The following is a 15,550-nucleotide window of genomic DNA, read 5'->3' as shown; positions in this document are numbered from 1 at the left end:
TACTGTACTGTACTGTACTGTACTGTACTTGTAGCCTACTGTACATTAACAATACTCCTATTTTAGAGCCGAATAAAAGTCGGTTCGGCTCTGTAGAGCCTACAATGTGACGTCATTTGAGGTTCGGGGGGGCGCGGGTACCGTCCTAAAGTCGGCTTTTCGGTGCTACTGAAAATGTCTGACGAGCCGAAATCATTTCGGCACTACAGCGGTAAAATAGGAGTATGAATCGGCCCTAACACATCCATGTGGACTGGCAGAGTACAGTTGAGTCTTACACACACACACACACACACAAACACACGCACACGCACACACATAGTGCCACAGCATATCCATGTGGCAGAGTAAACAGGCTCATTCTCTTTCAGGAAGTTGCCCTTCCTGGTTTGTGCTCTGAAGCTCTGTACGTGTGACCAAATCACAAAATGCGAGCCAACCTGTTAATTTACAACAAACTATTGCTTGCCAGCCATTTTCATTTCATGTGAGCTCCGAATCCGATAGAAATCGTAGTTACTCATTCCCATCTTGGTGGGGCAAATAAATTATAAATAGCAGCGAAGAGGAGAACCAAAGGACATCTTTCACGTGTATTTCAACAGATAAACCACAAATACCGTACAACCAACCAGCTGTTGTTACACTGAAGCTCATTTATTGTTTGTTATGTTTCTCCACAGCTCTCCATGCTACACCATCACATGACACCACAGGTATGTGTGTGTGTGTGTGTGTGTGTGTGTGTGTGTGTGTGCGTGTGTGTGTGTGTGTGTGTGTGTGTGTGTGTGTGTGTGTGTGTGTGTGTGTGTGTGTGTGTGTGTGTGTGGGGGGGGGGGGGGGGGTGTGCACATGTGTCTGTCTTTCTGTCTTTAGGGTTTGTGTATTTCTAAAAGTAGACCAACTCAAGTGTAATGTCTCACTTTATCCAGAGGTGGAGCCCTTCCTCATCTTAGCCAACGGGGACAACCTGATGAGGATCAGCTTGAACGGCTCCAGCTCCACAGAGCTCAAACAGGTGAAAACCATTGGACATAATTAACAACACATGTAATCCTATACAATATTCTACACACACTGCTTTTGACATGCTGGAATGTATTCCAGTCTGAGACTAACACAACTGCTGTGGTGTGACAGGACTTGAAGGATGCAGGGTATCTGGACTATGACTATCAGCAGCAGCAGATCTACTGGGTAGAGGTGACACAACGGACCCCCCGGCGGAGCATGATCAGTGTCATGAACATCAACGGCAGTTTCGTCCAGGTCAGTGTGACAACGACAACTATGAGGATGAATGAAGGATACTTGTTGTATTTATAATAGTAGTCAGAGTACTTATAATAGCCAGTTGGACAGTAACAAGTTACTTGTTGTATATTACTGTAATATTATTATTTAACCCAGCAATGAGTACTGTAAGGAATTATTTAACCAAAAACATAATAATATAGTAACATAGTAATATGTAAAAAAAATAGCACATTACATATTACTCAGAGTAAACAGTGTTGTTGGCTGCCTTTTGAAAACATTTAGTTTAAAATGTCAAGAGAGATTTAACTGCTGTATTTTATCTACTGTACACAATGTGGAATATGCAGCAGAAAAAGATGAAAGACACTCTTTGTTTTATATTATTCAGTTTGACTCAGTTTGATTCAGTTTTAAAGGAGCTGGCTAAACAGATCAGTTCAAATATGATTCATTTTGGGGGTCTCCAGTTCAAATATGATTCATTTTGGGGGTCTCCAGTTCAAATATGATTCATTTTGGGGGTCTCCAGTTCAAATATGATTCATTTTGGGGTTCTCCAGTTCAAATATGATTCATTTTGGGGTTATCCAGTTCAAATATGATTCATTTTGGGGGTCTCCAGTTCAAATATGATTCATTTTGGGGGTCTCCAGTTCAAATATGATTCATTTTGGGGGTCTCCAGTTCAAATATGATTCATTTTTAGGGGTCTCCATATCAAATATAATTCCAACTGAACAGTTTGAGAACCACTGAGTTAGTGTACACACGCACACACACATGCACGCAAACACGCAGACACACACACACACACACACACACACACACACACACACACACACACACACACACACACACACACACACACACACACACACACACACACACACACACACACGCAAACTCATGCACGCAGACACGACACACACACACACACACACACACACACACACACACACACACACACACACACACACACACACACACTAGTGTTGGTTTTGACAGCACGTTTTGATTTTAGTTTAGTCATAATCACAATTTCAAAGACTATGACTAAACTAAAATAAAAAATTGCAGAATTTTACATTAATCATTAACATTTGACATTAATTAATTAAATAAGACCTTTCTACAAGTTTCTACAAATGACTTCTAAATCATGCTGAAAAACCTATTTTGCAGTGGTTCTCAAAATGTTTTCAAGTCAAGGACCCACAGAATTATCTGTATTTGGCCGCGGACCCACCATCCGAAAATATGTTGTTCCAGGGACACCCCCAGAAGCAAATATTTGAGTTAAAAACGTTTGCTGTGAAAGCATATACTGTATATTCAAAGATTTGTGCCACATTTTCACAATTTAAAAAAAAATAGCAAGCTCGTACAAGAGTGCCGCGCTACGAGCTTGTAGATCTGCACTCTTTTTCAACAGCTGGTTTAAAATAATGATATATTTGGCGACACAGACGCAACTTTTTAATAAAACTTAATTTAGTTTAAGTCATATTTTAGTCATCTGAAATGTGTTATTGTTTGTCTAGTTTTTGTTGAATAAAGATTTTAGTCAACTAAATGTACAGATTGTTAATGCATTCAGTCTTAGTTTTACACACACACACACACACACACACACACACACACACACACACACACACACACACACACACACACACACACACACACACACACACACACACACACACACACACACACACACACGTATCCCATGCAGCCCACACTTTGACAAGTTGCTCTAACTATCATAATGTAAGAATGAAGGCATGGTGAGTATATTCAGAGTGCATGTATGGTTCATTGACAGGTCATTCACAACACGTCGACCATCACACCACGGGGCCTGGCTGTTGATTGGATAGGAGGAAACCTATACTGGACTGACTGGGTGCATCAGACCATAGGTGTGTCCAAACTAAACGGGTCGTACCCAACAGTCCTGCTCAACACTGACCTGGACATGCCATGGACCATAGCTGTGGATGTACGCTACGGGTAAGAACACTGTGGTGACATCATGAACCACATAACACACTGAATTTATCAACCATCCTGTGAATAGGGCTGTCACGTTTACACTTATAAGTTGATGATTTATTGTCACACAAATAATTGCTATTAACGATTTAATTGTGTTTTTGACATTGAACATTAAAACAATAAGAATCAAATGTAATTTCAGATTGCTTTGTAGGCTTCGTAATCAAAAATTGCACAGGACAGATTATGACAATAAATATGCAAAGACATATACTGACTGATATTTAATAGTATATACTTTCAAAAAGAAAGTTAAATTAATACAGATACATTTAAACACACACACACACACACACACACACACACACACACACCTGACCCTGACACAGTGTCTCCCTGACAGATACTTGTACTGGTCAGACTATAGAAAGAACAACATAGGGAGGATGGGGATGGACGGCACCAACAGGACAGTCATCGTGAAGGAGAAGATCTCCAAGCCCGAAGGCCTGACGTTAGACTACATCAATGATCACATATACTGGACCAACGATGGGAAATACATTGAGTTTGCCAACCTGGATGGAACCAACAGACAGACAGGTGCACACACACACACACACACACACACACACACACACACACACACACACACACACACACACACACACACACACACACACACACACACACACACACACACACACACACACACACACACACACATTGTTCACTTTGTTATACTCTAATGTATGTTAAAGCAGTATTTGTAGTACTTTATTCATGCATGCATTTATTATAGTCTGACTCTTTTTATTTGGGGTTCTGTGTGTCTGTAGTTGTGAGTCAGGACAACATCTGGAGTATTACTGTGTTTGAGGATCACATCTACTGGATAGACGGGACGATCATCTACAGAGCCAACAAGACTCATGGTACCAACAAGACCACAATCATCAGCGAGCTGAACGGTCTTGACATCCACATCTACCACCCCTCTAGACAACCTGAGGGTCTGTACCACCTGCTGTAACACTCTCATTATTACTCTTCATTATGTTTCATGACTTTTATTTCTTCTGTATTGTTGAATTAATTGATGTGTTTTGAAAAGTGTTGTATAAACAACGTTCCTATTGTGATAATGCCATTATAGGCTAGCTTAATTGTTGCATTATATGTGGACATACACACACACACACACACACACACACACACACACACACACACACACACACACACACACACACACACACACAACATAAAGAATATGTAAATTAATACATAAATTCATGAAAAAAAGGAAAATAAAAAATAAATAACCGAATAAATATAAAATGTGACAAAAGCAGATGTACAATTTCACAATGCATTGCGGCGGGATGTGTTGTGAACTTGTAGAACAGCTGTTTTCATTATGAATACAGGTGTTCCTTATTATTGTTTTACTTACACACATTGGTTACAACAGGTTTATAAAGCACTGTTGTAACATATTGGTGTGTGTTCTCATATTCCTTACATGTTTTCTCCACCCTGCAGTGTCTGGTCATCCATGTCAGACCAACAATGGAGGCTGCAGTCTCCTGTGTCTGCTCTCACCTGGAGGAGGCTACAAGTGTTCCTTAGTACATTACTTCATTTTCATTTCATTTAGTTTTCAGTAAATTATGTTCCATGTTTGAAAAAAAGAGTAGGAAGAAGTTGTGTGTATAAAAAGTAACGTATCTATCCGGTCCTTCTTTGTTCATCTCAAACTACATCCGTCCCAGTGTTTACACACTCAGTGACTCACATTGAAAGCAATACAATTATACAAACAAGACAATACAGTCAGAATGATGCACCAAAACAAAACCTACAACTCCCGTACCGAGCTATTCTATTTAATATGTACATTTTAAACATTTCTTTGAACTCATACCATTTCATACAATTCCTGTCGTGCGTTGTTCCACAGAGTACAGTAATTCCTTTAACAGAAACACAATGATATTTTATATTGGTCCTCCTCAATAACCATGTGAACATTCAGATTCCTCTCAAATTGTGTTGACTCTCACTTGAAAAGAAAAGTTGGATATTGTTTGGTAATAATAATGTATTTTGTGTTGTACATTATTTGAACTGTTTACTGATTCTAAACAGAATCCTCTGTCTCCCCCATCAGTTTGTTTGTAAGAACTACAAGTGCATTCCAATGTCATGGAAATGTGACACAGTAGATGACTGTGGGGACCGGTCAGACGAACCTGCAGATTGTCGTGAGTAAAGACTGGAAAATGACCATGTGTCCACGCACGCACGCACACTCACATGTGCACATGTACACATGTGCACATGTGCACACGTGCACACGTGCACGTGTGCACATGTGCCCATAATAAATAAAGGTCAATAAAAAATGTGTTGGTCATTTTTGTCGCGTTACCAAGCTAAAAGCCATGACTCAAATAAAGGATTTTAGGAGCGGAGTGCCTTGGAATGTTTTCTCATACTTGGAAGTCAGCCTAGTATACTACTACAAGGGAAGGAACTCATGTCTTTACACACATGTTAATTCTTTAACCCACAAATTAATATTAATTTACAGGGAAACAAATGTAACAGGGTTAGACATGCCATGGGCATGTCAAGGATATACATTATAGAACCTTCTCCTCCGCACAGACAGTGAGGCAAGTATTTCCTACAGCTTTAAGTCCAGAAATCTGAAGCAACACTTTGAATGTGTTATACCTACAGTATACTGTTGAACCCTCTCCAATGAGCACCTGTTTTCAGTCACGGAGCCATGCAGCGGTTCCTCTTTTCTCTGTTCAACATTACAATGTGTGTGTGTAGCGTGCGTACGTGCATGCATGTTTCTGTTTGTTTGTTTGTTTGTTTTAAACATTGTGTACTTTGTAATCAAGGACATGCATGTGTGGTCACCAGCAGTCACGTCTTGTGTTGCTGTGTGCAAAGTTCAATGGCCCGTTTTGATGATTGTAACAACTCAATGAATCTGTGTGTCCTTCCGTGACCTGTTGTAACCTTTGAGCTGTGATGATGAGTAGCCTACAGAAGATGATACCTTGGCTCTCTGTGATATTATGATCAATGCTGATCACTTTATGATGTTGGTCAGCTCCATTAATTTGGCAAAATGACGCACTATATATATGCAGCCTGCAGCTCAGGCCTGTGTTTGTATGTGCGTGTGCGTGCGTGTGTGCGTGTGCGTGCCCGTGTGTGTGCGTGTGTGTGTGCGTGCGTGCGTGTCCTTTGAGCTGCATTTCATATCATGAAAGGTGCTATTAATTCATTGACATTATTGTATTAATGCATGTGTTTACACATATATAAAACATGAATTTATATAATGTAGTCATTATTTAATTTATTAGGGTTAATATAGTTACATTGAACCATCATGCCCGGCATGGCAGACAGGTGTGTGTGTGTACGCCATACATGCAATAGTGTATTGAATTATGCTCACTGTGAGAGCTACGTATGTACGGTTCATATTGTCATCATCATGAACACCATGGAAATTGTTTGTTTTGTTGTGATGCTCATGGTTGAAACTATATAGGTCTCAGTGCGTGAATTGAGATTACAGCGCCTCATGCCTCTCAAAGCTTTTTTATTTCAGGGACCCCGGCCCATAACTCTGAGAGTGTATACACATGCAACCAAATGGACCGGTTGGGTTCCATTTGTACACTCTCAGAGCTACTGATCCGTAAGGGCCCATTGTGGTTCCAACTGTAACTGTCAATCATGTTAGCTGGGTGTGGCTGTGATCGCTCATCTGTTGAACATCTCCATTTATTTATTGAATCAATAGAGATAGAGACATTGTTGGGTTTTTTTCATGTCATGTGAAGGCAGGGAATCATATAGCTTCAAATTGACATATTATATTGCTGTTCAGTTTGGACCACCAGTTTTGGAGATATGGTTTATAGAGTAATGTTTTGCAGAAAACAGGCTTGAAAGGTTCACTTCTGTGGTCTCTAACATTACACCTAGCTACATGTTTAAGCACTTATTTAATATTTACATGTCGATTTAAGCTCTGACATTCATTTCAGACATGCTCTAGTATGTGAAGAGTCTGCCTAATAAAAAAAAAAAACAGTTTTGCTGCTCTCCTGAACAGTTAGTCTTGCCGCCATGACTGTCTAGGTATCAAAAAGAGTCATATAAGCTCACTCAGTGAGTATGGATGCCACACACACGTTGCATCCATGACGCATTGTGAGCTTGTAGGTCTGCTATTACCAGCCTGCGACACCCGTTAAACAACAAAGCATATATTACACTTAAGGTAGTGTATGTGATTTTTCTCTGGTTAAAATAAGTGTTAAATAGCTCTATATTCTGATGGTACTCATTGCTACAGAATGGTTATTCACTACCTGGAGTCTCCATGTTGTCTCTCCAGCTGTACCAACTCGCTCATTGCAGTGAATCTATGAAATGGAGTCCTTCTGTGACCCGTTGTACCTCTGAGCTGTGATGAGTAGCCTACAGAAGATGATACAGTTCTCAGTTCACTTCAGTTTATTTATTTTGGTCATTAAAAACAGATTCATACAGTGCCTGCTTTGTTTTTTGCAAAAGAAACATTGACCAAAAAGGTGTAGGCTGAAGCCTAAGCTTATTGTGCCTACCCTTCCAACATATAAATGGCTTTCATAGGTGAAATAATACAACAAAGCAAACAAAAAAAACACAACAAAAGAAGAAAAAAACAAAACAAAGAAAGACAGGACGAAACAGTCAACAGGAACAAAGACAGAACAGAAAAGAACAAAAACTAAAAAACTAAACAAAACAACTAAACAAAGAAAACAAAACAAAACATCATATCAATGTTCTATGTATCTACTATATTTGATCTATACAATTTGTATTTATTTATTTATTGTACTACAATTGTTTTGTTGTCATACCTTGGCTCTCTGTGATATCATGATCACGTTATGCTCTACCTTTCATGTTGGTCAGCTCCGTTCATTTGGCAAAATGACGCAAGTGAAGTCTGTGCCACAACACTATTCACATGCAGCCTACAGCTCAGGCCTGTGTGTGTGTGTGTGTGTGTGCAGCGTGCGCGCGTGTGTGTGTATGTGTGGCACGCATGTGTGGGCGTGCGTGCGTGCGTGTGTGTGCGCACGTGCTTGCGTGTGTGATTGTGGGTTATTATTAATATTACTATTACTATTCATATTCATATTCATATTCATATTCATATTCATATTAGAATGAGTTCAGCTCCTCCTGGTCAGTCCATGAATTCATTGTTCACAATGTGAACAGTGTGATATATATTTGTTTAATAGACTTTTATTATGTTCTGGTCCGCCTTCTAATGCATTAGAAACAATACTAATGATTGTCTACTGGTCAAACGTACTTGCTGACCCCTGGACTCTGTATTTCTACGGACTGCACTGTGACCTGTACTAATTGTATAATTTTTTTTCTGACACTGTTTGTGAGATGCGAAAATACCTTTCACTGTACTGGACTGGACTGTACTGTACTGTACTGTACTGTACTGTACTGTACTGTACTGTACTGTACTGTACTGTACTGTACTGTACTGTACTGTACTGTACTGTACTGTACTGTACTGTACTTGTAGCCTACTGTACATTGACAATACTCCTATTTTAGAGCCGAATAAAAGTCGGTTCGGCTCTGTAGAGCCTACAATGTGACGTCATTTGAGGTTCGGGGGGGCACGGGTACCGTCCTAAAGTCGGCTCTTCGGTGCTACTGAAAATGTCTGACGAGCCGAAATCATTTCGGCACTACAGCGGTAAAATAGGAGTATGAATCGGCCCTAACACATCCATGTGGACTGGCAGAGTACAGTTGAGTCTTACACACACACACACAAACACACGCACACGCACACACATAGTGCCACAGCATATCCATGTGGCAGAGTAAACAGGCACTAATTCTCTTTCAGGAAGTTGCTCTTCCTGGTTTGTGCGCTGAAGCTCTGTACGTGTGACCAAATCACAAAATGCGAGCCAACCTGTTAATTTACAACAAACTATTGCTTGCCAGCCATTTTCATTTCATGTGAGCTCCGATATAAATCGTAGTTATGTTTCATTCCTTACTGACTGCCAGTAGGCAGTAAACAATAGTGAATATACCTCTCGCGCTCCGCGTAGGTCGAGTCTTAATATAAACAAAGTCATGTGACGTGTAGGCTGACCGTGCGTCCCGGTAGGCTATATAAGCACGTGACAGCCCACACCCGGCCTCTTTTTTCTTCTCGCTACCTGACGTGAGTATCGTAGGTAAGTGTAGCTCCTAGAATCTGTACATCAGTTCTGTATTGCAGGTCCAAAGAGTTGTTAAGACACTATGGGCCCTATTATGCGTGTCTTAAGTACCAGGTCTTATGACTTAACTTAAGACCTGGAGGCGTGGTCAATGCTGTTTGGCCACTCAGAATAGCCAAATGACATTGATCACGCCTCCAGGTCTTAAGTTAAGTAATAAGACCTGGTACTTAAGACATGCATAATAGGGCCCTATATGTGTCGTGGTGTTGACATCCTGCCTGTGGCTTTGCCGAGAGCGCAAATTGTTGTCCTCTCAAGGCTGTGGTTGTCAAATTATCACCATTTCTCTTTGTTTTATCTTGAGGATCCCTAGCTACAAACACTCTCATGTATTGTTGCTAAAGGGCTTCCTCCACACTGGGTGTTGGCCGCGTGCTGCCGGTTTCCCACAGCACTCGCCTAATTTACCTAGTTATAATTGTTTGTTTGACAATTAAACTATATTATTTAATTCTTAAATTGATTAAGAATATATAAATAGATTCAGATTACTGGAGGTTCCCACATGGTCTGTGCCTGCACAGTCCTCGCTGGGATTGCCTAGTTAAATATCTGATTGACATTTTTGTTGATGATTAATCTAATCAATTAATTCATCTAAATAACTTAATTTGTTTTAAAAATTCAGATTACTGGAGGTTCCCACATGGTCTGTGCCTGCACAGTCCTCGCTGGGATTGCCTAGTTAAATATCTGATTGACATTTTGTTTGATGATTAATCTAATCCATTAATTCATCTAAATAACTTAATTTGTTTAAATTCAGATTACTGGAGGTTCCCACATGGTCTGTGCCTGCACAGTCCTCGCTGGGATGGCCTAGTTAAATATCTGATTGACATTTTTGTTTGATGATTAATCTAATTAATTAGTTAATCTAAATAACTTAATTTGTTTAAAACAAATTCAGATTACTGGAGGTTCCCACATGGTCTGTACCTGCACAGTCCTCGCTGGGATTGCCTAGTTAAATATCTGATTGACATTTTTGTTTGATGATTAATCTAATCAATTAATTCATCTAAATAACTGAATTGTTTAAAAAATTCAGATTACTGGAGGTTCCCACGCGGTCTGTGCCTGCACAGTCCTCGCTGCGATTGCCTAGTTAAATATCTGATGGACATTTGTTGTTTGATGATTAATCTAATCAATTAATTCATCTAAATAACTGAATTGTTCAAAAAATTCAGATTACTGGAGGTTCCCACGCGGTCTGTGCCTGCACAGTCCTCGCTGCGATTGCCTAGTTAAATATCTGATGGACATTTGTTGTTTGATGATTAATCTAATCAATTAATTCATCTAAATAACTGAATTGTTCAAAAAAAATTCAGATTACTGGAGGTTCCCACGCGGTCTGTGCCTGCACAGTCCTCGCTGCGATTGCCTAGTTAAATATCTGATGGACATTTGTTGTTTGATGATTAATCTAATCAATTAATTCATCTAAATAACTGAATTGTTCAAAAAATTCAGATTACTGGAGGTTCCCACGCGGTCTGTGCCTGCACAGTCCTCGCTGCGATTGCCTAGTTAAATATCTGATGGACATTTGTTGTTTGATGATTAATCTAATCAATTAATTCATCTAAATAACTGAATTGTTCAAAAAATTCAGATTACTGGAGGTTCCCACGCGGTCTGTGCCTGCACAGTCCTCGCTGCGATTGCCTAGTTAAATATCTGATGGACATTTGTTGTTTGATGATTAATCTAATCAATTAATTCATCTAAATAACTGAATTGTTCAAAAAATTCAGATTACTGGAGGTTCCCACGCGGTCTGTGCCTGCACAGTCCTCGCTGCGATTGCCTAGTTAAATATCTGATGGACATTTGTTGTTTGATGATTAATCTAATCAATTAATTCATCTAAATAACTGAATTGTTCAAAAAATTCAGATTACTGGAGGTTCCCACACGGTCTGTGCCTGCACAGTCCTCGCTGCGATTGCCTAGTTAAATATCTGATGGACATTTGTTGTTTGATGATTAATCTAATCAATTAATTCATCTAAATAACTGAATTGTTCAAAAAATTCAGATTACTGGAGGTTCCCACGCATTCTGTGGCTGCACAGCTCTCGCGGGGATTGCCCAGTTAAGTGTCAAATTGACATTAAGCTAACAGCAGGCTATCTTAGCCTGACCGGTTAGCTACTCTGTTTGCTGGAGGTTACTGACGCGTTCTGTGATCGTACAGTTCTCGCTGGTATTGCCTGGCTATACAACTGGCTTGAGACTACTGAGCTATGGCGCGTACGTCCTGTAGCACTCAGCTCCAAGTCGACGATGGACATGACTTGTGTCCGACATGCTGGGACCTCCCACCTTCTGGGGTCCCCGCTGGGGTCCCTTCTGGCGGGAGGGTGAAGCTCAAAACGCGGGTCTCGCGCAGAGCGCGGTCACCTGGGCCGGAAGAGTTCAACGGCGGCTGTCACGACTGCTCCATATCGCCATGAAATGGACGATTTGAGGGCTGAAATAGAGCGCCTTAAGGCAATAGTACGGCCACCTCCTCCCCCGCCACAGGCGGTCCAGCAGCCACCGGCTCCTCCGCCACAGGCGGTCCAGGAGCCGGAGGGCGATGATGATCTAGAATTAGATTACGGTATGATGATGATGACGCCATGTCAACTAGAGCTTCAGACTCTATGTTCCATGACGAGGATGATATCCCCAGGGGGGCCCCTCCCCCGAACGGGTGTGGCTTGCTCAGGCGCCTATGTCTGACAGTTGCAGACAGGCGCTACGGAAGCTGCCGGTGGGGCCGGGCCAGTTGTTTGGCCCGGAGGCAAACGAGGCACTGCAGCGTAGGTGTCCCAAGGTTACAGGCTGCAGTTCCGCCGCCGACCCCCACCACCTTCACGGGTCAGGGTGACTTCAGTCACAGACCCCGTGAAGGCCCAGTGTTTGTCTCAAGAGGTGGCCAAGCTCTTGGACAAACGAGCAATAACAACGGTTCACCCACGTTCACAGAACAAAGGGTTCTACTCCACCTACTTTCTGATCCCAAGGAAAGAAGGGTCTCTCAGGCCTATACTAGACCTAAGAGGGTTAAAGGCCTTCCGTTTCGGATGCTTCGCACAGTCGACGTCCTACAGGCTATCACACAGGGTGAGTGGTTCACCACAATAGACCTCAAAGATGCCTACTTTCATGTGCCTATACATCCAGAGCACAGAAAGTACGTACGCTTTGCCTTTCAAGGCAAAGTCTACCAGTTTGCCGTTCTGCCGTTCGGCCTGTCTCTGGCTCCCCGCATCTTCACAAGGTGTATGAGGGCAGCCTTAACGTCGCTATGCCTGTCTGGAGTGAAGATACTTCCCTACCTAGACGATTGGCTCATTGCGCCCCCTCGTTCAGGGAGGCGGAACAGGTGACGCCCAGAGTCCTCGCTCACATCGAGGCACTGGGCATGACCGTAAACCTCGAAAAGAGCTCGTTGCTCCCAACGCAACAGACCACCTTCCTCGGCATGTCCTAGCTTCGGTATCGATGCAGGCACGACCGACTGCACAGAGGGTGGGGAGAATTCAGAACCTCCTGCGGTCTTTCCGCCTGGGGGCGAGGTTGACCGTCCTAACATGGCTCAGACTGCTCGGCATGCTGACTGCAGTCTCAGCAATCACTCCTCTGGGGCTGCTACATCTACGCCCATTACAGAGGTGGTTCAATGGCCTTCACATGGACCCCTGTCTACACAGGGGGGTCAAGGTCAGAGTCACTCGCAGGTGCCTTGGTTATCTCCGCCGCTGGCGGGACAATGCATTCCTGCTGAGTGGAGTCCCTCTCGGCTTGGTCCCGGCGAGACGAGAGGTGGTGACAACAGATGCCTCGCCTCAAGGTTGGGGCGCGGTATGGCAGAGGAGGTCAGTCCAGGGGGTATGGCGCTCTCGATGGAGAGGACGCCATATCAATGTGCTAGAACTCCGGACTGTTTCCCTGGCGCTGAAGCACTTCTTGCCCTTTCTCAGGGGGAAGCACGTGCTCATTCGGACAGACAGCACCTCAGTGGTGTTTCATGTCAACCATCAGGGAGGGACCAGGTCTCTGGAGTCCCTGAGGGAAGCCCATCGCCTGTGGACGTTATCCTCTACTTTCCTCGATGAGGGCTATGCACCTGCCAGGCAGAGTAAACTCTGTGGCAGATTATCTGTCTCGTCAGAGACTGCCCCCTGGGGAGTGGAGATTGCACCCCCAGGTGGCACAGTTGATATCGGATCGGCACGGGGTAGCCTACGTAGATCCATTCGCCTCAAAAGGCACGACTCATTGTCCTCTGTGGTTCAGCCTGGCAGAGACCAGTGCCCCACTCGGGATGGACGCTCTCGCCAACGCTTGGCCGAGAGCGCTCCTTTAGGCTTTCCCCCGATCCACCTGTTGTTGCCTGTGCTTCACAGGGTGAGATCGTCAGATGACAGAGTTCTCTTGGTGGCCCCCAGGTGGCCCTCGAGAATAGGGTATTCAACGCTCCTCAGTCTGTTGAACGGGGATCGATGGCAGCTTCCAGTGAGGATAGACCTCCTGTCCCAGCTGGACGGGAAGGTGTGGCATCCATCGCCGAGTCTCCTTCAGCTTTGGGTATGGCCACTGAAAGGGATCAGTCACTCTTGAGTGGGCTAGGCCCCTCAATATGTGAGACCTTGCGGAATGCAAGGGCCCCTTCCACAAGGTTGGTGTACTCGAATTGCTGGGCTGCTTTCTCATTATGGTGCAGCGACAGGGGTCTGGACCCAGTCTCTTGCCCTATACAACACGTACTACATTATTTACAGTGTCTACTGGATGCCGGCCGTGCAGCCTCCACCTTGAAGGTGCACACGTCCGCTATATCCTTCAATCATAGCCATATTGATGGCAGGTCAGTTGGTGCGCATTACTGGGTGACACAGTTTCTGCGCGGTGCCAAGAGGTTACGCCCCCCCCTAGGGTGAGGCGTACTGCAGCTTGGGACCTGCCTCTGGTCCTGCAGGCATTGAGCAGGGCGCCCTTTGAGCCTATGGCTGGGTCGTCCTTGAGCTCGTTATCGATTAAGACTGCCTTTCTGTTGGCAGTTACGACAGCTAAGCGTGTGAGTGAGCTCCACGCACTTTCTATTAGCCCCACATGCCTTCGGTGGAAGGCTAGTGGCACTGGGGTCACACTTTGGCCGAATGTGTCATTCATGCCTAAGGTTCTGCCCCCTGATTATGTTAACCAGGCCATAGAGTTGGCGGCATTCCATCCTCCCCCGTTTACATCCGAGGTGGAGGAAAGGGCCCACTTACTGTGTCCAGTCCGTGCGTTGCAACTGTACATTCAGGCAACACGGGATATTAGACGCTCAGAGCAACTGTTTGTGTGCTACGGCGGAAAGAATAGAGGAGGCGCGCTGTCTAAACAGCGGCTATCCCACTGGGCAGTGGATGCGATTAAGAAGGCTTATGAAGCATCTGGTAAACCTGCCCCCTCCGAGGTCATCTGCCATTCTACCAGGGGCGTTGCCACGTCCTGGGCGGCGATGAGAGGGGTGTCACTGGCGGACGTCTGTGCGGCGGCGTCTTGGACAGCCCCTTGCACGTTCTCGAGGTTCTATCGCCTTGATGTGGCCTCTGGATCCTCACTGACGTCAGCGATCCTGCCACTGGCTGCTACGGCAGTTTATTGGTTGGTTCGATTCCTCGTGACACTTCTGGTATGAGTCATCCACTATTGTTTACTGCCTACTGGCAGTCAGTAAGGAATGAAACATAACGCAAGTTACGAATGTAACTATGGTTATGTGAATTCCTGGATGACTGCCAGTAATAACGGTCACTCGGAATCTTTCAGGGCGAGAAGATTCTTAAGAGGCCGGGTGTGGGCTGTCACGTGCTTATATAGCCTACCGGGACGCACGGTCAGCCTACACGTCACATGACTTTGTTTATATTAAGACTCGACCTACG

The 15,550-nt window shown here is 43.8% G+C and overlaps 1 protein-coding gene across 1 annotated transcript in view; it reads left to right on the top strand.

The window, feature by feature from the left end:
- The window catches only part of LOC306934424 (uncharacterized protein), a gene marked incomplete at both ends in the record, with an annotated part of 65,219 nt that extends 52,112 nt beyond the window's left edge, over positions 1-13,107 (top strand). The window contains 3 exons of the mRNA XM_079516993.1: positions 1,141-1,197; positions 12,304-12,491; positions 12,987-13,107. Of these exons, the coding sequence (XP_079373119.1) occupies positions 1,141-1,197; positions 12,304-12,491; positions 12,987-13,107 (366 nt within the window). The remainder of the gene's footprint in view (positions 1-1,140; positions 1,198-12,303; positions 12,492-12,986) is intronic.
- Between the last annotated feature and the right edge of the window lie 2,443 nt (positions 13,108-15,550).

Source organism: Electrona antarctica (assembly GCF_951216825.1).
Source record: "Electrona antarctica genome assembly, chromosome: 12".
Classification (NCBI taxonomy): domain Eukaryota; kingdom Metazoa; phylum Chordata; class Actinopteri; order Myctophiformes; family Myctophidae; genus Electrona; species Electrona antarctica.
The sequence above is the reverse complement of the archived record's forward strand: the minus strand, read 5'-3'. Positions and strand labels throughout refer to the sequence as shown.